Raw genomic sequence first — 25,289 nt, forward strand, 5'->3', positions numbered from 1 at the left:
GTGTCTGTAAGGTATGTGTAGCAGGGACAAAGTTGCCTCTTCAGTATGATATGCTCAGGAATAATGGGAGCAGAAAAATCATGTGAATGAGATATTCTGAGCCACTATGGAAATCTATGACCAAAACAAAGGCTACCTTAATAATCTTTACTAGAATGGTTTCCAGGAAGTCTAGGAACACAACTAATTTCGGAACTCCAAAAAACATTCTCTAATACTCTGGAGTTCAAAATACTTTCCCAATATGAGGTAGAACTGTCTTCAGTCAAATATAGAGATTATATTTAATCAAATATATAGGCTATTTTAACAAAAGTTAATTTTCAAAGCTAAATTTTCAGCTCTACTTATCTGGGGTAAAAGCATTCTAAACTCACAATGAAGTTTTTCATACTTTCAATATTTGTGTACATCACCTAATGGCATGAGTGCTTCATTTAAACGTATGGGTTTCTTTCCTACAGAAAATAAAATGATACTAATTGGAGACAAATTATTATAACTTCTAATGTATGAAATACATACCTGAGTTGAACCAGCACCTGTTTGCATAGAAGACTTTTTTAATAGTCTCACTTCTTTGTTTATATATCTTAGCATTCCACTAAGAGTACTGAAGTCATTATTCTCAGAACTATCATCTTCTAGGTCATATGGGAGAGGTTTAAATGAGTCTGACTGGGTATAAGTCAGATCCTTCTGGCTTTCTTCTAATGTTGAAGGTTGTTCCAATTGCATTTTTTTTAAGTCCTGCAGTAATTCTTCAGAAAGATCTTCATCACTACGAGTTCTGAAACTAAGGTCACTGGCACTAATAGAGCGACGTAGTTTTCTACACTTGAAGAAAGCTGTGTGAGAATGCTTAGCAAATTTTGAATCTTGAATATCAGGTGCAATTTCTACTGGAGATGTAAATGGGGCTGGTAGAAACTTGATGTCTTCTGCCCTTTCATGTCCAGAAATTTTGGCTTGCAATCTGGTTAATTCTGATTCCTGTAGAAAAATTGGTACATAGTAGGTGCTGATTACATATTTCTTAAATGAATGAATTACTTAGAAAATCAGACTCTTAGAAGTCATCTAAGTTAAACTTCATCCTAGTACAGAAATTCTTTTTATAACAACTCTTGAGTTTTCCAAGCTCTGTTAAAACCCTTCATTTTGGGACAATTATCTATATTCACTAGAAATATGTTTAAACTATACTAAGGAATTCCATTGAAAATTACATTTTCCTTAAAGAACTTTTTCTTTCTTAGTATTGATGACAATATAAGTTTCTATTCAAGACTGAAATCTTACATCTAAAAAATTTTCTGCAGAAGTATAAAAAGGTATACAATCATTTGTTAATCTAACATACATACATACAAAAAACAATGCCCTAGAGATTTTTCTAATAGGAAATAAATGTCTATTAGCTACTCTGCTTTATATGTCATCATCACAAGAAACCTTTACTAGAAATTTTTCAAAGAAAAACCTTTAAATGATTAATAATATTTAATAAATTAATCCTTATTAAATAAACTTTTCATTTCTGTTTTTCCATGTCCTTCATTTGGGTCCTCTGACCCAACTTTGGGATCCTAAGAATAAGACTGCATACACTGAAAAGCGATAAAGCCAAAAAAAAAAAAAAAAAGGAAGACATTTTAATTTCAAAAGTTAAACATATGTAGTAGTTTCCTGTTCAAATACATTCTCCTTTTCTTACAGGTATCCATAAGATGCATATTTCTAAACCAGTCACTTTTAAACTGATAGTTTCTATTCTTTCTAAAAATACTGTGCTTATAAATAAAACTGTCATAACCACAGTGTGCATTGCAAAATGAAAGTTTAACATGCATATTTCAGTCCTTTGATGTCTTTACAGTACTTTATCTAGATAAACTTGATTTATAAGTGGCAGAAGTGGCAATTTTTTTTTAGTAAGCCTTGTATTCACATTTTTATAATCATAATTAATGAAGTAATTATAAAGTTGACACATATAAGGTCATGTGCAGTTTAAGTTTTTTTTAAACTTCTGTGTGTTATCCAGCCAAACTGAGAAATGTGGTGTCTCAGATAAGCAGGATTCCATTTAACTTACAGTTCAACACCTCACTTTTACAAAGTATATTGAATATATTAAACATAATTCAACTTTTTCTTAAGACTCAGAGAAGTTCACTGTTGTGATCATTATTGTAGTGTGCAATAATACAGTGATGTCTTCAGGGCTTTCAGAAAATGGACTTAGCTTTGCTCTTACTTCCTCAAATACGAGGGTACTTGTTAGGGTACTAAAAGAAGTGAACTGGAAAGATCTGTTGCCTCAAACAGTGTTCTTCTCTTCTCCCTCACTTCTGTTTCTGTTCTCTGTCATTTACTGCTGCTGTCAATGAATTGCTTTCCATTATTTATAGTTACTTCTAATTGTTACATTTATGCCAGCTTCTGCTCTTCTATTAGCTTTTCTTCTTTCTTTCTCTCTTATCCTCCTTAACTTCTCTCCAATCTAGACTTTGGAGCCAGCTGTGGTTGACTTACTTTCTACTGTCAGAAAACAAAGAAATTCTACCTCTGTCTGGTATACTGGCTAATCATAGTACATGTTCTAAGATCTCTGTATGTATGGTTCATTTAAGAATTGCTGCTATTTTGACAATATTTTCACAACTTCCTAAGTATTTGAACTTAAAAACTTCTGAATAATTGATGAGTGCAATACAACTGTATTTATCTCATTGGTAATATCTAACAAGTGAGCAGACATAATTACTGTGACAAGGGATATACAATGCAGAATCTTCAAAATTTTTAGAGTCAATTTTTTGCAATGAAGTTTTATAATTTTGTATAAATGTTGTAAATCCCCAGAACACTAACTATATTAATATCTCAGTAAAAGCATAGAGTGTTCAACTGAAACATAATTTTAGATTCTGTCTATTCAGCTTTCCTCTAGTACTGTGAATATAAAGTATTTTATAAGAGGAATTTAAGTGCTCAGGTTAATAATTACAAATATTTCTAAGGTATTAATTGACTGAGTTTTTTTGGTTTTTAATAACTTCCATTTTGCTATAAAATCATTTATTGCTTCAAAACTATCAGTGAGGTTGGTCTTTTTTTAAGGTCTTAGCTGACAGTGTTAATCATACTTATTGGCAGTTTGAACTAATATTAAATTTTTTATCTCTATGCATCAATACTGAGATTAATTCAAATTCCAGAGTAAACTGGCATGATCAATAGGGGTGAATAAGTAGCAAGAGGTTATTTGAAAAATGACATATATACTCAAAAACCAGTAAAAAAAATTTGTTAACATAATCTTACACTTTCTACTTTATGATTTTTAGAGGAACTTGCCTGATTTCGAAAAATGCTCCTACTTTTTCTTTTTTATATATATCTTTATTGGAGTATAATTGCTTTACAATGTTGTGTTAGTTTCTGCTGTACAACAAAGTGAATCAGCTATATGCATACATATATCCCTTCCTTCTTGAACCTCCCTCCCACCCTCTCTATCCCACCCCTCTAGGTCGTCACAAAGCATCGAGCTGATCTCCCTGTGCTATGCAGCAGCTTCCCACTAATGAGCCTCCTTCTAAAGTACATCAAGTATAAAACCCTCTAAAGTAAACATTATGATTAAGTTGGTATTTGCACAAGTTCCAGGCCAAGATGGCGATACAGGCTCCTCTCATATCTCCTCCCACACACAAAACACCAAATCTACAGCTACATAAGGAACAATTCCCTTCAAAAGAAACAAGCTGAGAAACATCTACACATTGGGTGGATAAGAAATTGCCCACACCAAAACTAGTAGGAAAGCTGAGACTCACTTTTGCCATAAACCCCACGTCAAGCGCAGGGCCATACAATGGGAGGGAACACCTGACTTCCAGTTTCTTCCTTAAGAGCAAAGGGCTTGGATCCCACATCTAGTGCTCCAACTTTTAAGACTTCCACCTGAGTGATGGGCCCTCAAAACACTTAGCTGTGAAAGCCAACAGGGCTTGAGTCCAACACACAAGATTACAGCAAACAAAGAAGCAGTTCTTAACAGGCTTCCAAGGATGTACCATGGCTATCCCCTTACAACTCAGTACAGAAGGAGCAGTACGAGGGAACCCTGTAAGACTATCAGCAGAAACTGCAGGCCAGAAGGTAGTGGCATGATATATTCAAAGTGCTGAAAGAAAAAAACTGCCAACCAAGAACACTCTTCCTGGGACTTCCCTGGTGGTGCAGTGGTTAAGAATCCGCCTGCCAATGCAGGGGACATGGGTTCGATCCCTGGTCCGGGAAGATCCCACATGTCATGGAGCAACTAAGCCTGTGCACCACAACCACTGAGCCAGCGCTCTAGAGCCCACGTGCCGCAACTACTGAGCCTGTGTGCTGCAACTACTGAAGTCCGCGCACCTAGAGCCCATCTGCAACAAGAGAAGCCACCGCAATGAGAAGCCCCTGCTCGCTGCAACTAGAGAAAGCCCACGTGCAGCAACAAAGGCCCAACACAGCCAAAATAAATAAATAAAATAAAATAAAATACTCTTTGAGTTAAAAAAAAAAAGAATACTCTTCCTGGCAGTTGTCCTTCAGAATTGAAAGAGAGATAAAGCATTTTCCAGACAAGCAAAAGCTGAAAGAGTTCATCTCCACTAGACTAACCTTACAAGAAATGTTACAGGGACTTCTTCAAGCTGAAATAAAAGGACACTAATTATTAACAGGAAAACATGAAAATTTAAATCTCATTGATAAAGGTAAATATATAGTTAAATTCATAATGCTCTAATGTTGTAATGGTGATAAGTAAATTACTTATAACTATAGTATGAAAGTTAAAAGACAAAAGTATTAAAAGTAACTATAACTACAATGATTTGTTAATGGGTACACTGATAAAAAGAAGTAAATTTTGACATCAAAAACAAAATAAAGGGGGGACAGAGTAAAAATGTAAAGCTTTAGTATACATTCAAAGTTAAGTTCTTATCAACTTAAAATAGACTGTTATACATATAAGATGTTTTATGTAAGCCTCAAGAAAACTACAAAGCAAAACTTATCATAGATACACAAAAGATACAGGAAACTAAACATTCCACTACAGAAAATCATCAAATTATAAACGCAGAGAACAACAGAAGAAGAAAGGAATGAAGGAATTAAAAACAGCCAGAGAACAATGAACAAAATGGCAAAAGTAGGTCCATACCTATCAATAATTAAATATAGATGGACTAGATTCTCTAATCAAATGACAGAGTGGTTTAATAAAAAAATAAGACCTAACTGTATACTGCCTAGAAAGACTCACTTCAGTTTTAAGGACACACATAGGCTGAAAGTGAAGGGATGTAAAAATATATTCCATGTAAATGGAAACCAAAAGAAAGCTGAGATAACTACACTTATTTAAAAAAAAAACAGACTTTAGGCCAAAAGTGTAACAAGAGACAAAGAGGGTCATTATATAATGATAAAGGGGTCAATCCAACAAAAGAATATAACATTTGTAAATATTTTGCACCTAAAAAACACAGGAGCACCTAAATATATAAAGCAAGTATTAACAGACAGCAACATATTAATGTAGGGGACTTCAATATCCCAGTTTCATCAATGGATAGATCATCTAGACAGAAAATCAATAAGAAAACATTGGACCTGAACTACAAGTTAGACCAAATGGACTTAACATTTACAGAACATTCCATCCAACACATGACAGAAGTATACATATTCTTCTCAAGTGCATATGGAACATTCTCCAGGACAGATCATATGTTAGGTCACAAAACAAGTCTTAATAAATTTAAGAAGATTAAAATCATATCAAGCATCTTCCAACTACAATGGTATAAAACTAGAAATCGATTATAAGAAGAAAACTGGAAAATTCACAATTACTTGGAGATTAAACAACATGATACATAACAACCAATGTGTCAAAGAATAAACCAACAGAGAAATCAAAAATTATCTTAAGACAAATTAAAATGGAAATATAATACACCAAAACTTATGGGACGCAGCAAAAGCAGATATAAGAGGGAAGTTTACAGCAATAAACACCTACATTTAGAAACAAGAAAGATACCAAATAAAACAACCTAAATTTCTACCTTAGGAAATAAAAAAGGAAGAACAAACTAAGCCCAAAGTTAGTAGAAGGAAGGAAATAAATATCAGAGTGGAGATAAATTAAACAGAGACTAAAAAGACATAGAAAATATCAATGAAACTAAGAGCTGAATTTTTAAAAAGATAAACACAATAGACAAACCTTTAGCAAGGCTTAACAAGAAAAAAAGAGAGAGAACTTAAATAAATAAAATCAGAAATGAAAGAGGAAATGTTACAACTTGACACCAAAGAAATACTAAGGAACAAAAGGGACTACTATGAACAATTATACACTAACAAATTGGTCAGCAAAGAAAAAAATAGGTAAAATCCTAGAAACATACAACTCAAGACTGAATCATGAAGAAAATATAAAATGAGATCTCAATAGACCAATTACTAGTAAGGAGATTGAATCAGTAATAACAATAATAAAAAAAAATCTCCCAACAACAGAAGTCCAGAACCAAATGGCTTTATTGGTGAATTCTAACAAACATTTAAGAATTAATACCAATCCTCCTCAAACTAGTCTAAAAAAAAGAGGAGGGAACATTTCCAAACTCATTTTACCAGGCCAGCATTACCCTGATACCAAAACCAGACAAGGATGCCACAAGAAAAGAAAATTACAGGCCAATATCACTGATGAACATAGACACAAAAATCTTCAAAAAATATTAGCAAACTGAATGGCCATCATCAAAAAATCTACAAACAATAAATGCTGGAGACGGTGTGGAGAAAAGGGAACCCTCCTACACTGTTGGTGGGAATACAAATTGGTACAGCCACGATGGAGGTTCCTTAAAAAACTAAAAATAGAGCTACCATACGATTCAGCAATCCCACTCCTGGGCATATATCTGGAGGAAACCATAATTTGAAGGATGCATCCACCCTGATGTTCATTGCAGCACTATTTACATCAGCCAGGACATGGAAGCAACCTAAATGTCCAACAACAGAGGAATGCATAAAGAAGATGTGGTACATATATACAATGGAATATTACTCAGCCACAAAAAGGAACGAAATAATGCCATTTGCAGCGACATGGATGGACCTAGGGACTGTCATACGGAGTGAAGTAAGTCAGAAAGGGAAAGACAAATATCGTATAACATCACTTATATGTGGAATCTAGAAAAATGGTACAGATGAACTTATTTGCAAAGCAGAAATAGAGTCACAGATATAGAAAACAAACTTATGGTTACCAAGGGGGGAAGGTAGGCAGATGGGATGAATTGGAAGATTGGGATTGACATATATACACTACTATAAATAAAATAGATAACAAATGAGAACCTACCGTCTAGCACAGGGAGCTCTACTCAGTGCTCTGTGGTGACCTAGATGGGAAGGGAATCTAAAAAAGAGTGTATGTATGTATATGTATAACTGATTCACTTTGCCGTACAGCAGAAACTAACACAACATTGTAAAGCAACTATACTCCAATATCACTTAATAAAAAAAAGAAAAAAAAGTATTTTAAAATAAATAAATATTTAAAAAAAATATTAGCAAACTGAATTCAACAATACATTAAAAGAATCATATTCCATGATCAAGTGGGATTAGGTCCAGGGACATAAGGATGGTTCAACATCTGCAAATCAATGAGATACCACATTAACAAAATGAAGGATAAAAGTCATATGATCATCTCAAAAGATGCAGAAAAAGCACCTGACAAAGTTCAATATCCATTCATGATGAAAATGCACAACACGTGGTTATAGGGGGAATGTACCCCAACATAATAAAGGTCATATATGACAAACCAACAGTTAACATATTACTCAACAGTGAAAAACTGAAAGCATTTCCTTTAAGATCAGGAACAAGACAAGGATGCCCACTCTCACCACTTCTATTCAATACAGAATTGGGAGTCCTAGCCAGAGAAATTAGGGGGAAAAAAAAGGAATAAAAGGAATCCAAATTGGAAAGGAAGAAGTAAAACTGTAACTGTTTGTAAATGACATGATATTATATATAGAAAACCCTAAAGATGCCATCAAAAAACTGTTAGAACTAGTAAATGAATTCAGTAAACAGCAGGATACAAAATCAGTATATAAAAATCTGTTGTACTTCTATATATTAATAATGAATTATCAGAAAGAGAAATTAGTAAAATAATCCCATTTATAATTTCATCAAAAAGAATAAAATGCCTAGAAATACATTTATCCAAGGAGGTGAAAGACCTGTACACTGAAAACTGTAAGACACTGATGAAAGAAACTGAAGAAGATACAAATAAATGGAAAGATATTCTGTGCTCATGAACTGGAATAATTAATATTGTGAAAATGTCCTTACTATCCTAAGTGATCTACAGATTCAATTCAACCCTCATCAAAATTCCAATGGCATTTTTCACAGAAATAGAACAAGGTATCCTAAAATTTGTATGGAACCACAAAAGACCCCAAATAGCCAAAGAAATCTTGAAGAAGAACAAAGCTGGAAGCATCACACTTCCTGATTTCAAACCAAGTTACAAAGCTATAGTATAGTACATATTAGCATAGAAATGGACACATAGATCAATGGAACAGAATAGACGGCCCAGAAATAAACCCATGCATGTATAGCCAATTAATTTATGACGAAGGAGCTGAGAATACACAATACAATGGAAAGAATAGTATCTTCAATGAATGGTGCTGGCAAAACTGGAGAGCCAGATGCAAAAGAATGAAACTGGACCCTGATCCTACACTATACACAAAAATCAACTCAAACTGGATTAAAAACTTAAATTTATGACCTGAAACCATAAAACTCTTAGAAGAAAAAACACGAGGTAAGCACCTTGATATCAGGCGTGGTGATGATTTTTTGGATTTGACACTAAAAGCAAAGGCAACAAAAGCAAAAATAAAAAAGAGGGACTATAGAAACTAAAAAGCTTCTGCACAGCAATGGAAACCAATAAAATGAAAAGGCAACCTACAGAATGGGAAAAAATATTTGCAAATCATTTACTGATAAGGAGTTAATATCCAAAATACATAAAGAACTCATACAACTCAAAAGCAAAGAAACAATCTAATTAAAAAATGGGCAGAGGAACTGAATATACATTTTTTTCAAAGAAGATATACAAAGAGCCAATAGGTACATGAAAAGGTACTCAATATCACTAATCATCTGGGAAATGCAAATCAAAATCAAATGAGATATCACCTTATACTGTTAGAATGGCTATCATCAAAAAGACAAGAGAGGAGTGTTGGCAAGGGTGTGGGAAAAAGGGAGCCCTTGTGCACTGTTGGTGGGCATGTAAACTGGTACAGCCATTAAGGAAAACAGCACGGAGGTTCCCCCAAAAATTAAAAATAGAACTATCATTTGCTCCAGCAATATCACTTCTGGGTATATATTCAAAGGGAATGAAAACAGGTTATCAGAGATATCTGTAATCCTATGTTCATTGCAGCATTATTCACAATAGCTCAGATAAGGAAAAAACCTAAGTGCCCATCAACGGATGAATGGATAAAGAAGATGTGGTACTACCAAACGTAAAATAGATAGCTAGTGGGAAGCAGCCGCATAGCACAGGGAGATCAGCTCGGTGATTTGTGACCACCTAGAGGGGTGGGATAGGGAGGGTGGGAGGGAGGTGGACGCAAGAGGAAAGAGATATGGGGACATATGTATAACTGATTCACTTTGTTATACAGCAGAAACTAACACACCATTGTAAAGCAATTATACTCTAATAAAGATGTTAAAAAAAAAAAAGATGTGGTAAATATACATACAATGGAATATACAATGTGCCCTTTGGAACAACATGAATGGACTTTGAGGGCATTATGCTAAGTGAAATAAAACAAAGAAAGACAAATACTGCATGATATCACTTATGTGTGGAATCTTAAAAGAAAAAAAAAAAGTCAAAGTCATAGAAACAGTGAGCAGGAAAGTGGTTGCCAGAGGCTGGGTGGTGGGGGAAATAGGAGAGGTTGCTAAAAGGGTACAACCTTTCAGGTATAAGATGACTAAAGTCTGAGAGATCTAATGTATAACATGATGACTATAGTTGGTAACACTAGTTGTATAATTGAAATTTGCTGAAAGAGTAGAACTTGAATGTTCTCACACACACACAAAAAAAAATTTAAAAAAAGTTGATGGTTGAACGTAAATTATTTCTCCTGTGGTAATATGATACATATCAAATTAATAATGTCCAAATTCAGTGTCTTCTAAATCAAGTGCATTTTATTCAAACAGGTCAATTTTTGGTTATTTAGTCCTCTACAAACTACAAGGATGGGAAAATAAGTCATAAATTTACTTCATTATAGTTTTGCTTTATGTACTTTTATATGTTTACTTACTTTAATAAGTAATGCTTCATTTGTAGCTTCAATTACTTCATTCCTGTCTTGGACTTGCTGATGCAAATTGCTTACAGTGTCCTGAGCTTCTTCTAATTCTAGTTTTGCTTTCTCTAACTGTTCATTTAGTTGCTGAACAGAAGTCTTTTGAGAATCAGCAGTAATCTTCCACTTTGCATGCTTCTCCTGATGTGAAATCAACTACATAGCCCCAAAATTGAAAAGGAAAGGAAGAAAGAAAACAGGGTGAAGTTGGTTTCAACAACATTCTAATACTTTCCATTTCTACTTAAATGAAAGTAAATTCTGTTTGTAGTTACAAACATGATTTCTCAACAAATAACATACTAGAGGGAAAAAGGGGAGAAGGAACCCATAGTTTTAAATTTACTTAAGAACAGTTAACTAAATACCATGGACTGCTTTTGGATCCTGATTTGAACAAATCAGCTATGAAGACATTTTTGTGATAACTGAGGAAATCTGAACAATGATTGGATGTTTGATGATATTAAGGAATTACAGTCAATTTTTAGGTGTGATAATAGCACTGTGGTTATGTTTTTTAAAAATAGCCCTCATCGGACTTCCCTCATGGCGCAGTGGTTAAGAATCCACCTGCCAATGCAGGGACACGGGTTCGAGCCCTGGTCCGGGAAGATCCCACATGCCTCAGAGCAACTAAGCCTGTGCGCCACATCTACTGAGCCTGCACTCTAGAGCCCGCGAGCCACAACTACTGAAGCCCGCGTGCCTAGAGCCTGTGCTCTGCAACAAGAGAAGCCACGGCAATGAGAAGCCCGCACACCGCAACGAAGACCCAACGCAGCCAAAAATAAAAGTAAATAAATAAATTTATTAAAATAGCCCTTATCTTTTAGAAATGTTTACTGATGAAACAATCATGTTTGGGATTTGCTTCAAAACAATATGTGATATGCGGGGGAATGTGGGGAAGGGAAGAAAGGGAAGTGAGTGAGGTTAAAGATATGGTGACCACACTTCCCAGTCTGCCTACAGCTGTCTAGGTTTTATGCCTGGTATCCTGGTGTAGTTACTAATAGCACGCTTTTTCATTCTCAAAAGTATTTCCTTTTAGATAAAAGAGATGGTTGACATACTTATAGATTAAATCAAATTGGCCATGAGTTGATAATTACTGAAGTTGAACAATATATAGGAAGATTCATATCATTCTACTTTTGAATATGTTTAAAATTTTCCATAATAAAGTTTAAAAAAATCTCATTCTCATTGAAAAAAAATCAGGAGTTTTGCAATTAAGTGACTTTTCTGACAACTCTGAAACCTGTATTTTAAAAATTACAGTTAAAACTTATTGATCCCCTTTCCTATTACTTTAATGACATAGTCTCTCATTTTTATATTCAACCAACATACACACTTTAAAAAATCTTTGTTAAGAACAAAAAAAACCCTATATATATTTTTTTAACCTGCAAGTATTTATTTTAATTACTCCTATTTGAAGGTCCTTATTTTTGGAAAATAGCAAGGCATTTTATTATCCACTCTTTCCATTCCTTAAAGGCTTCTACAGGTTTTGGCAAATTCACATTATCCTCATGACTATGTTTTGGAGGGAGGTGTGTCAGCAGATTCAGCTTCAATCCACCTCACCAGCGCTTTGTACCCTTCCACAGTGCTACAACCAATAGCATGCTGTAACTTGTGTAAACAGATAGGGTAAAGGTTTAGGGGGCACTGGTCAGCGTTTTCCAAATCTTTGGAACTTTGCATTAGATGGTCAAGCCACTGGCAGTGTTAAAGTCCAAATATGTGTCCAATCTCATGCGTTAAAGTCTTATAGGATCAAAGTGGCAAAACACTAGTCATTTCAGGAATGTAATAGTTATCAAAAATTGAATAGTCGTTTGAAGGTGTTCTCTGCAGCTTCTTTACCTTGCCTTCATAAGATAAACTATAAAACCCTCCATACCTGACAAGGCTGAATATCCCCATACCATCTGTTAAAGAGGCCTGTCCAAAGGCAAAATTCCAGGGAATCTCTTGGGTAAAGCTCAATCAGTGTTATTCCCACAACACAGAAGGCATCTTTAGGTTTCTAATTTTTTAGAACTTCAGGGTGTGCCCTGCATGAATCTGTAGGTTTTGTATGTTATCACTGACTCTAAAAGAACATCTTGCAGAGACAGGAACTGGTTCTAGGAGCTTTACTGTCAAGCCACAGAAAAATGCTTCACAGTAGCCCTTGAGTCATTTAATATATTCTTCACTGATAACTCTGGTGTTTCCTAGCGATCCAATGCACTGTATATAAATACTGCATTTCTCTGGAGAGGGTGTCTTTCTGTAAGGATCACTGAAGAACTTTTCAAAAGTCTTGGGGAGCCTCAGGATGGGAGGTATCCAATTTGATCACGAATGCAAGATGGGTCCAAAGGTATCACCGTCTGGCTGGAAGGCTTCATTTATCAAAAGCTGTTCCACCAGCATCTAACTTTTACTGTGACACAAGTGCTGGGTTCTTTAAGATGAGAGCTGTTTTTAGTGTCTGTTTAGAGTGCCATACTGTCTGCATAATGAAAGGTCTCTTCCATTCACATCGTGTTCCTATGTAGAGCTTTCATTTTTCTGTTTGAATGGGTTAAACAGCTGTTTCACCACGAGGCTTAAAAGGACCAGCATGTCTGGGGCCTGACCAGAAAAGCATTGTGCTGGGTGCCTGCATCCCCGACAGGCCTCTAAGACACCAGTTGCAGCCCCTGTGTGAGTGTCCATATTAGGTGTTTTTATATGATGCATATAAAATATTAATACCAGATATTAAACCGCAATACTAGAACCAATTTTTACAATTCATTTTATGTACTATCTGCTTATAAATAATTTCAGGATGCTTATAAAACTAAAAGTAAAAAATTGGATGATTAAAAATAAAAGTAGAAATTCAGACCATGTAATAAAAGCATACTGAGTAGTTCCTGGCAAATACTTGAGATGGACCAATTATTACTGATGGTCACTAAGTTGACCAGCTAATATCAAATAATTATGCTGAACTCATCAGCATTCACATTTGTCTCTAAAGACCAAAGGTTGTAATCTCTTGGCCTGAGGACTGGATTCAGCTTGCAAATGTGTTTTGTTTGGCAGACAATGTTTTCAAAGAGATTTGACTCTAAATGCATTTAAACAAGACATGGTGACCACAAACCCAACTTATCCCTCACGAAGATGTTACCAAACTCCCTAGAAATGAGTTTAATATAAATGTATTTGCCATACGGAAAAATGCTTTATTAGAACTTCATAAGTAATTTATTCAGATCTTAAACATAAATTCTGGATATCTTCAAATATAGTTTTTAAAAAGACAAGAAATGCTATTCTAATGGGTGACACTGCCCATTTCTATAAAGGCTCAGGACACATGGATAGATAAAAAGTATCGTACTGCCTCTCTAACTTACTATCAGAGCAAATGTTGAAAATTACAACACATTAATAGATCTACATCACATGAAACGGCTTATATTGGTTATTAAATACCTCCAGTTAGTTTTGGCAAGCACTATTTTATAACCAATGATACAATGATAATGATGTGCCAGGCTCTGGTGTAAGAACTTTACCTACACTAATTCATTTAATCCTCAACACAGTTTCATGAAATAGATAGCATTATTATATCCATTGTAGTTAAAGATGTTAAGTTAGTTGCCCAAGGTTACATAAGTGTCAAGTAATGAGCTGAGATTTAGAACCAGGATGCCTGGCTAAAGAATTCAAGCTCTTAACCCCACAGAATATTAGTTCACTGGATATGAAGTGAAAGTTATATGTTTAGGATACCAGAAATGGAAGACCACATGTATTACTCTATAATGAACATTTAAGAGCTAGACTTATACTTTGTTCAGATAGATCAACACACTTTAGCAGGGGGTAATAGAACAAATTAAATTTTTATTTACCTCTAGATGATAAGCTTCTCTGACAGATTCTACTTCTGCTGACAATTTCTTGATTTCTGCTTGCATTCTTGCTTCTAACTGAGCTTCACGTACTTGAGAAGCCCCCAATTCTTCAGCTAAATGTTTTCCATGAGCTTCCTTAAAATGACATATTAAGTAAAGGTTACATTACTTGTTTATTTGGTTATTATAGCTAAACAACTCAGCACATTTATAGAAGTATCTTAATCTTTTATAATACTATATACTCATACACAGTTACCATATTAAATGTACACTTTAAAAAATGTATTAATCTAGATTTTAATCTAGATATTTAAGAGAGTACTAATGGGAAAGTATCAGTATATTGTTTGTTATCATAATATAATAGAAGTTCACTAACCAATGCGTTTTGTAAAATAAACTAATAACCACAGAACACTGAACTTTGGCAGATAATAGTCTGCTCTTAGGTATGGGTATGCATTTTTGCTCACCAGATGTGCTGTTTGCTTATCTACAGTCAGTTGTGTATTTATCCAGACCTATTTATGCTAGTTGTGTTTGTGACTACAATTATGCAATTTTATCATACATTATGAACACTGATGAAATATGCATGCAAAAGGAATGTTTTTATATGAAAACTAAGTTATATGCTTTGAGAAAATTCAATGAGTGAGTCACAAACATTTGCTACCCAATTAGAAGCAGTCAGGATAGTTGTAAAATATTGTGTGAAATCCCATGAAAAATATAAGAGATGCTATCCTCTGATTGATTCACAAATGTCTTTTAATTCTTTTTCCATTTTAAGAAACCAAAATTGGAAACTATAGATGATGGAATATGAGTATGGTTTATGCAAGAAAGACTAGGTGGAATTTTAATCAAGTGACCCTACCATACACCAAGAAACAAGATTTGGTCCCACGTTAAAAGATTAACGCATGAATGTAAACTTAGATTTTTGGGTTAAAATATAATACTTAAAGTATCATTTTTTTAAAAAAAATAATAAATTTATTTATTTATTTATTTATCTTTGGCTGCGTTGCGGTTGCATTGGGTCTTCGTTGCTGCACGCGGGCTGTCTTTAGCTGTGTCAAGCGCGGGCTACTCTTGGTTGCGGTGCGCGTGCTTCTCATTGCGGTGGCTTTTCTTGTTGTGGAGCACTGGCTCTAGGTGCATGGGCTTCAGTAGTTGTGGCTTGCAGGCTCTAGAGAGCAGGCTCAGTAGTTGTGACGCACGTGCTTAGCTGCTCCACAGCATGTGGGATCTTCCAGGACCAGGGCTCGAACCCACGTCCCCTGCATTGGCAGGCGGATTCTTAACCACTGCGCCACCCGGGAAGGCCTAAAATGTCATTTTTAATAATTCCCCACTTTCACTTACCTATTTGATTAACTGAGCTTAGTTTATCAGATAAAATCAATTATACTACATTTAGATACTATTGATAAGGACAGAAATGAGATAAAAGTAGATGGCCTCCCTTTTCCTAGTAGACTCCCACGTGCCTGACATTCTAGTAAAAATTCCCTGTATATTTTTTATTAGTCTAACCACCCAGAAATGTGAATAAAAATGTCATTAGGTTAACCAAGGCTAAAGGTAAAAACACTTTCACTCAATTCCCATACTGAATTAGTAACCATAACAGAAAGCAGAAAAATCACAAGAACTTTTCTAGAATACCAATAAATACATTTTTCTCAAAGTCTAAGTAATTAACTCACATATATCAATCTAAATATTTTTAAGCCAAGTTGTTAACTTTCTATCTAATACTAGGGAAATACAATCTATATTAGTGCTCTTGCTATTTAAAAGCCCTTTTCCTCCCCAAGGGTTCTGGACTGCAGGTTTCTAACAGCTATAAATTTAGATAGTCAGTTTTCATATACGAATGGCTACAAATGTAAAAATTTTTCACTCAAAAGATTTATTAGAGACTTCCCTGGTGGTCCAGTGGTAAAGAATCTGCCTTACAATGCAGGGGACACGGGTTCGATTCCTGGTCAGGGAACTAAAAGCCCACATGCCACGGGGCAACTAAGCCAGTGTGCCACAATTACTGAGCTCGCGTGCCTCAACTAGAGCCCGCGTGCCGCGAGCTACAGAACCCATGCGCCCTGGAGCCCACACGCCACAACTACAGAGCCCACGCGTCCTGGAGCCTGCACGCCACAACTAGAGAGAAGCCCACGCGCCGCAACGAAGAGCCTGTGTGCCGCAATGAAAGATCCCACATGCCTCAATGAAGATCCCGCGTGCTGCAACTAAGACACAATGCAGCCAAAAATAAATTAAATAAACAAATAATAAATAAATCTTTAAAAAAAAGATTTATTAGATTTATTTTTTTGTTTGAGTGATAGCTCAAATTCACTTGAAAGTCTGAAAGTGCTTTATAACTCATTTTACTGAAAACTAATTAGTTTGACTAATACTCAGTTCTGAGAGACTTCCAAGTTACACTACAATGCTGTGCTAAATATAACAGTTTTTTTTTTTAATTTGGGTAAAATACACATAACATAAAATTTACCACCTTAACCATTTTTAAGTGTAAAATTTGGTGGCATTAAATACATTCACATTGTTGTGGAACACAACTTTTCTAAGAACTATATTCTATAGTCGAAAAAAGTAAATGTTAAAAATTTTAGTATTTTCAGTAAGGTAAAATTAGAATAGGCATTACTTTCTCTTTAGAGAGTTGCTTTATTTCCTCCACTTCACTTGACAGCCTTTCTACTTCTCTCTGTGCTTGGACTTGTTGGCGACGAGCCTCCACCAATTCTGTATGAGAGTTCTGCATCTGCTCCCGAGTTAGCCTCAATTCTTGCTCCAAATCTATGGCCTCCTTGTACTGAGTTGCAATGTACTGTTCCTGCTCTTTCATAACCTGAAATGCACAAGATATTTGTAGGTTTCAAAATAAAATGATACAGATAACCTATTCTTACTCTGATTTCTCTTTTAATAAATGACTTACCCCCTCCCAACTAAACCTCTATATATTTTAACATATAATGAATATCATCCACTGTGAAACTGACATTCAGAAAATGTTTTCTTCTTTTTTAATGATAAAAAAATGACAAAAGTACTGTAATAAATCTGGGACTCACTGGTATATTTTACATGACTTTAATATGCAAGCTGCATAATCCTTTAACATTATGATGCAACATCACAGAATATATAATAATATAAAGAGAAGAAAGACGTTAATATTTGATTATCCATGTCAAAGATGGAGAATATACTGGCGTGAATAGTCAAAATCTACCATTAATCCACACAGCTTGGTTAAGGATGATCTTATTCTCTGCAAAAGGGAAATTTGTTATTGGGACTACTACTCCCTCTGAAAAACTTTTACATTCCTCAGTTAAATCCCTAGTAAAGTATTATTTCTTAGAGAAAAAAAAAAATCAGTAAAAAGTAAATTAGTTCTAAATTGGCTCAGTGAGGTAGATTAGATGGTAGATAATGATGCTTGACTTTAGGGCTGATAAGAAGGAAAGAAACCAGTACAAATCACTAGGACCCTAATGTCTAGAATGGGGGCCTAAGGTCCAACTGTGTTGTATATCAGTATAAATCTCATGTAAATATTTTTAGCCAGCCCTTGTTAGGGAACATGAAATGATTGAGCCAGTAACCTTTTTTTTTTCCTCACTGGGGCCCAAACTTAGTCTCAGAGACCCTGCTTAATTTATGTATTGATATATAATCCAACAAATATTTATTCATGCTTACTATGTGATATGTACTATTTTAGGTGTTGAGGATAAAGGAGTGAACAGAGGAGACGAAGTGGCTACCCTTGTGGAGTTTATATTCAACTGGAAGAGACAGATGATCAATTAATCAAACACAATAAAGAGCTATATATTGATATTAAGTTTTAAAGTTGAGTATAGTATTTAAGAACAAAAAAAAGTTACATCCATGAGAGCTCTTCGAAGCAAATTCACTTTTTAAAAAGGCAAGTGGGTGGAATGAGTTCAGTAGTCAACACACATGCAAACTGATGATATGAAGTCATCAAACTTTATCTGGCAACTCAATGTACTTGGCCTCAATAAAATACAACTATCTGTTAATTCATTCTCTGGGTAGAGTCCCTCAAGGACAAAGGAGTGCATCCTATTAATATCTGATCTTCAGTACTATCACATAGTAGGTTCTCAATTAAAACATACATATATTTATTGACCAAGTGAGCATATATCATGGATTTACTATGTGAGAGATATCATGCGAATGCCTATAAGGAATATAAAGACAAATAAGATGATAACCTCACCTATAATTAGAACATCAGAATAAAGTAATTAATAAGATAAGGAAAATAATAGGTATCTGGCACAAATAATTAGCCTAAAAATACTTATGGCACAGTTTCTGTGCATACTAAATACCAATCACATACTAAAACCAATCAGTTTAAAACATAAAGATTTATATCAATCTTGTTCCTTAGGAGGAAAATAATTTGCTTACACTTTCCATTTCTTTCATCTTTTCTTGTGTTCGTTCAGTTTCTTTTTTCAGTTGACTTATCTCCTGTTCATTTTGTAGTGTTATAAACTCTTTTTCTCGAAGCTGTTCTTTGGCATTTTGCAATTTTTCATTCAAAGCTTCTATCTGAATTTTAAGCAGAGCAATGTTAATGTAACTAAAGAAAAATAATTCTTCAGTCATAACTGCAATCCAAGTAAGTCAGGTTTTAAATATGTACATCTAAAATAGCAAAAATTTACGGGCTTCCCTGGTGGCGCAGTGGTTGAGAATCTGCCTGCCAATGCAGGGGACACGGGTTCGAGCCCTGGTCTGGGAAGATCCCACATGCCGCGGAGCAACTAGGCCCGTGAGCCACAATTACTGAGCCTGCGCATCTGGAGCCTGTGCTCGGCAACAAGAGAGGCCGCGATAGTGAGAGGCCCGCGCACCGCGATGAAGAGTGGCCCCCACTTGCCACAATTAGAGAAAGCCCTCGCACAGAAACGAAGACCCAACACAGCCATAAATAAATAAATAAAATAAAATAAAATAAAATAGCAAAAATTTAAAAATATGTTTTTCTTTTTTTTTTTTATTTTAGAAGAGAGTGAGTTTATTAGAACAAAGAGCCAAAAATGTGTTTTTCTTAAGACAACCATAACTTGGACATAAGCATCAGAATTCTTGTGCCTAATAAGATGCTTATATGTATACCTAAAATATACTAAAAGAGATGAAAGTCTCAATCACATTTGTGTAAGAAAGGAAAATAAAGGTATGTTAAAACAACACACATTACATGGCTTTCAAAATAATTTTACAGGTAATTATCTGCATGAGGTAAAAAATACAATTAGTGAAAACAAACTCCCCTTCTTTACTATGTTCCTTCCTTAGAGGCAACCACAGTTAACAGAATTACTTGCAAATCCTTCCAGAGATATTTTATACATATTCAGATACATACACATTATAATAAATATGTGAACATGTTGACATACAAAAAAACTACATTCAAAATAACATTAAAAGGGTAAGCACCAGAAGCTGGGGAGTCAGAGAAAAGGAGAAATGTTGGTGGAAGGGTACAAAGTTTCAGTTAGGCAGGATGAATAAATTCTGGAGATACAATGTATGGCACAGTGAATGACTGTAGTTAGTTAGTAATACTATGTTGTATACTTGATAAGTGTTCTCATAAAAAAAAAAGTAACTATATGAGGTTGTAGATATGTTAATTAGTTTGATTACTGTAATTATTTCATAATGTATATGTACATTAAAACATCATGTTGTACATCTTAAATATATGCCATTTTTTGTCAATTATACCTCAATAAAGCTGGGGAAAAAAAATTGAGAAGAAAATGAATATAACGTAGGATGTACAAGATAATTAAAATTATGCAGTATTGGGAATTCCCTGGCAGTCCTGTGGTTAGGACTCTGTGCTCTCACTGCCAAGGGTCCGGGTTCAATCCCTGGTTGGGGAACTAAGATCCCACAAGCTACACAGCACAGTGAAAAAACAATAAATAAATAAATAAATAAATAATAAAGTAAAATAATGCAGTATTTTTATTGTTTGTATTCTATTAAAAAGCTGTATTATGTGAATAACAGATGCTTACAGTTGAGTTATTTTTTTAAACAATTTAAGACACGTAATTTTTAATAATTTACCTGTTTGTTGTTTTCTTTAATTTCCAATTCTGATTTCTCCACAGTACCCTCTAATTTAATTATTTTCTGTTCCATTTCTCCCCTGTACTCACGAATAGTCATATCCAAATGTGTAACCTAAGTACAAAAGCAACATTAAGCTGTCATTCAATTTTATTCTAACGTGGAAAACTATGTGCTTGGAATGTGATTTAGAATTGTTTATAGTGGGTATAACTAAAGAATAAATGCAACTCAAATAAATTATTAAAAAGAATGACACAAATAATCATTGCTTAATAATACTGGATCTTGAGCCCGATATATGATTATGTTCACATAAATGACAAATAAAATTATTCAAACTTCATTTTATGCTTGATAAAAGCTGCTAGGGCTTCCCCGGTGATGCAGTGGTTAAGAATCTGCCTGCCAATACAGGGGACATGGGTTCTATCCCTGGTCCGGGAAGATCCCACATGCCGCGGAGCAACTAAGCCTGGGCACCACAACTACTGAGCCTGCACTCTAGAGCCCGCGTGCCAAAACTACTGAATCCACGTGCTGCAACTACTGAAGCCCGCGCACCTAGAGCCCGTGCTCCACAACAAAGAGAAGCAACCGCAATGAGAAGCCCGCACACTGCAACCAAGAGTAGCTCCCGCTCACCACAACTAGAGAAAGTCCGTGCACAGCAATAAAGACCCAATGCAGCCCAAAAAAAATCAATAAAATTTAAGAAAAAAAAAAAAGCTGCTAAATAACAATGCAACATGAAAATTGTGGGATGCAGCAAAAGCACTGCTTGGAGGAACATCTAAAGCATTGAATGCATATATTAGAAAAGAAGAAAGGCCTAAAATCAATCATCTAAGCTTCCACCTTGGGAAACTAGAAAAGGAAGAGCAAATTAAATCCAAACTAAGCAGAAGAAAAAAATAATAAAAATTAGAGCAGAAATCAATGAAATTAAAATTGGGAAATCAATAGAGAAAATCAACAAAGCCAAAAGCTGGTTCTTTGAAAAGATCAATAATATAAATAAGTCTCCAGCCAGACTAACTTAAAAAAAAAAAAAAGAGAGAGAGAGGATATAAATTGCTAATATGAGAAATGAAAGAGGAGATATTACTACAAATCTCAAGGACATTAAAAGGGTAATAGAGAAATATTACGAACAACTCTCTGCCCATGAATTTAATAAAACTAGATGAAATAGACGAGTTACTCGAAAGGCACAATCTGCCAAAACTCACACAAGAAGAGAGAGACAATCTGAATAAGCCTATACTTATTAAAGAAATTCAATCAATGATTAACAACTTTCGAAAACAGAAAGCACCAGACTCAGATGGATTCATTGCTGAATTCTACCAAACATTTAAGGAAGAAATTATACTAATTCTCTACACTCTCACTTAGTAGATAGAAGCAGAGGAAATACTAACTCATTCTCTGAGGCCAGCATTAACCTGATACCAAAACCAGACAGAGACATTATAAAGAAAGAAAACTACAGACCAGTACCTTTCATGAACATAGATGTAAAAATTCTCAATAAAATATTATTGAATCATACCCAACGATGTATAAAAAGAACTATACACCACAACAAGCGGGATTTTTTTCTAGGTATGAAAGGCTTTTTCAACATTTGAAAATTAATTAATGTAACTGATCACAACAATAGGCTAAAGAAGAAAATCACATGGTCATGTTAATAGATGCAGAAAAAACATTTGACAAAATCCAACATCCATTCATGATAAAAACTCTTGGTAAACTAGGAATAGAGAGTAACTGCCTCAACTTGATAAAGAATATCTAAAAAAAACCAACAGCTAACATCACACTTAACAGTGAGAAACTCAAAGTTTTCCCATTAAGATCAGATACAAGGAAAAGATATTCCATCGCACCACTTCTTTTCAACATTGTACAGGATGTCCTAGCTAATGCAGTAAGACAAGAAAAGGAAATAAAAGGTATACAGGTTGGGAAGGAAGACATAAAACTGTCTTTGTTTGCAGATGACATGATGATTTAGGTAGAAAATCCAAAGGATTTGACAAAAAAATTCCTGGAACTAATAAGTGATTATAGCAGGGTTGCAGGATACAAGGTTAATACACAAAAATCAATTGCTTTCCCATGTACCAGCAATGAACAAGAGAAATTTGAAGTTAAAAACAAAATTATCATTTATATTAGCATTCTCCAAAATGAAATAATTATAAATCTAACAAAACATATTCAAGATCTATATATGGAAAACTATAAAACTCCAATGAAAGAAATCAAAGAATTATATAAATGGAGAGAGAGTTCATGTTCATGGATAGGAAGACTTAATACTGTCAAGATGTCATTTCTTCCCAACTTGATGTATAGATTCAAGGCAATGCCAATCAAAATCCCAGCAAGTTATTTTGTGGCTATCAACAAACTGGTTCTAAAGTTTATACGGAGAGGCAAAAAACCCAGAAAAGCCAACACAGTTTTGAAAGAGAACAAAGTTGGAAAACTGACATTACCCAACTTCAAGACTTACTAAAAAGGTACAGTAATCAAGACAGTGTGGTACTGATGAAAGAATAGGTGAATAAATCAATGGAACAGAAGAGACCAGAAACAAACCCATGTAAATATAGTCGACTGATCTTTGACAAAGGAGCAAAGGCAATACAAGATGTCCTTCAATAGGTGAATGGATAAATAAACCATAATATGTCCAGGCAATGGAATACTATTCCACGCTAAAAAGAAATAAGCTTTGAAAAGACATGGAGGAAACTTAAATGCATATTACTAAGTGAAAGAAGCCAATCTGAAAAGGCTACAATACAATATGATTCCAACTGTATGACATTCTGGAAAAGGCAAAACTACAGAGACAGCAAAAAGATCAGTGGTTGCCAGGGTTGGGATAAGAGGGAGAGGGATGAATAGGTGGAGCACAGAGGATTTTTAGGGCAGTGAAAATATTCTGAATGATACCATAATGATGGATAGCTGTCCAAACTCCTAGAATGTATAACACAAAAGTAAACTGTAATGTAAACTACGGATTTGGGTGATTATGAAGTGTCAATGTATCAATAGGTTCATCAGCTTTAACAAATGTACCATTCTGGCAGGGAATGTTGATAATGGGGAAGGCTGTGCATCTGTGGGGGTGGGGGGTTTACGGGAAATCTCTGTACCTGCTGCTCAATTTTGCTGTGAACCTAAAACTGCTCTAAAAACTAAAGTCTTTTAAAAAGATGCTGCTAAATAATGCCTTCTGAATATTTTTGTTCCTCCAATAAATACTAGCTGAGCAAGTAACTCCTTTAATCCCATTTTCTTCTGATATACAGTATTATAAGAGATCAAAAGGTTCCGATACTAAGCTAACCTTCATTCCCCAAAATCCACCTGCTATAAAAATAGCAAGATAAAGAGAGATGACATATTTCTAATTTTAAAAATATTTATGTGCACAGAAAAAAGAAATAGCTATAAAGGGACTTCCCTGGTGGCACAGTGGTTAAGAATCCGCCTGCCAATGCAGGGGACACGGGTTCGAGCCCTGGTCTGAGAAGATCCCACATGCTGCGGAGCAACTAAGCCTACAAGCCACAACTACTGAGCCTGCGCTCTAGAGCCCACGAGCCACAACTACTGAGCCCATGCACCACTACTGAAGCCCACACACCTAGAGCCCATGCTCCGCAACAAGAGAAGCCACCACAATGAGAAGCGCACACACAGCAATGAAGAGTAGAGAAAGCCCGCGCATAACAACAAAGACCTAACACACCAAAATAAATAAATGAATTTTAAAAAAAAGCTATAAAAATGTCTATTTTACCAAAAAGAGGGGACCTCTGAAACCTTGTGTGATTGTATTTTAACAGAAAATTTCATTAAAATATAGTTAAGAAAACCAACTTGAGCTGCTCTTTGCTTTAGCTCCCAATTTCTCTCCTTAAGTGCCTGATCCACTTCAAGGAGTTCTTGCTTTTTGTCTTCAATCTCCATCTTGCATTCCCTGCAATTTATCAAAGTGAAAAAGATCTAAGCAAATAAATAGGAATATTATAGTTTCAAAAAAATTAAATCAAGTGGGTTACCTTTCCTGTAAGTTAAAAGTGATAGGATATATTCAACTATTTCAGATTGAGAGCTCAAATTAAAGGAATAATGTATAAAGAAAATGACTGATATCAATGCAACTACTTTAACAGAGTGTTCTAAAAAGGCAAAAGTTAACTCAGATTCTACTATTGGAGACAATTTAAGTTAAATGTTAAAAGCACTACCAGGGAATAAGATTGAATCAGTATAAGAATTTTAAAAATATATCTATATTTTTTCATTTATAGATCAAAGGAGTGTTTGAAAGTCTTTTTATATATAATAGCTGTGAGTTCACTATAATTGAATGAGGCATTTATCTCATGATTGATGTCCCTGATATCCAAAGCTCAGTAAACGACCACTGTTATTTCTTATGGGAATTTTTTTTTTAACATCTTTATTGGAGTATAATTGCTTTACAATGGTGTGTTAGTTTCTGCTTTATAACAAAGTGAATCAGTTATACATATACATATGTTCCCATAGCTCTTCCCTCTTGCATCTCCCTCCCTCCCACCCTCCCTATCCCACCCCTTTAGGT

The 25,289-nt window shown here is 34.8% G+C and overlaps 1 protein-coding gene and 1 pseudogene across 1 annotated transcript in view; both read right to left on the reverse strand.

The window, feature by feature from the left end:
* Positions 1–396: 396 nt before the first annotated feature.
* The window catches only part of CCDC18 (coiled-coil domain containing 18), a 109,012-nt gene continuing 84,119 nt past the window's right edge, over positions 397–25,289 (reverse strand). Inside the window, exons 22-28 of the mRNA XM_061186306.1 lie at positions 24,560–24,659; positions 20,648–20,764; positions 18,965–19,108; positions 17,154–17,357; positions 14,465–14,602; positions 10,506–10,706; positions 397–993 (exon numbers count right to left, since the gene is read on the reverse strand). Coding sequence (XP_061042289.1) covers positions 397–993; positions 10,506–10,706; positions 14,465–14,602; positions 17,154–17,357; positions 18,965–19,108; positions 20,648–20,764; positions 24,560–24,659 — 1,501 coding nt within the window. The remainder of the gene's footprint in view (positions 994–10,505; positions 10,707–14,464; positions 14,603–17,153; positions 17,358–18,964; positions 19,109–20,647; positions 20,765–24,559; positions 24,660–25,289) is intronic.
* LOC133088397 (archaemetzincin-2-like) lies at positions 12,002–12,958 on the reverse strand (annotated as a pseudogene).

The sequence above is a fragment of the Eubalaena glacialis genome, chromosome 3, assembly GCF_028564815.1.
Source record: "Eubalaena glacialis isolate mEubGla1 chromosome 3, mEubGla1.1.hap2.+ XY, whole genome shotgun sequence".
NCBI classification, from domain to species: Eukaryota; Metazoa; Chordata; class Mammalia; order Artiodactyla; family Balaenidae; genus Eubalaena; species Eubalaena glacialis.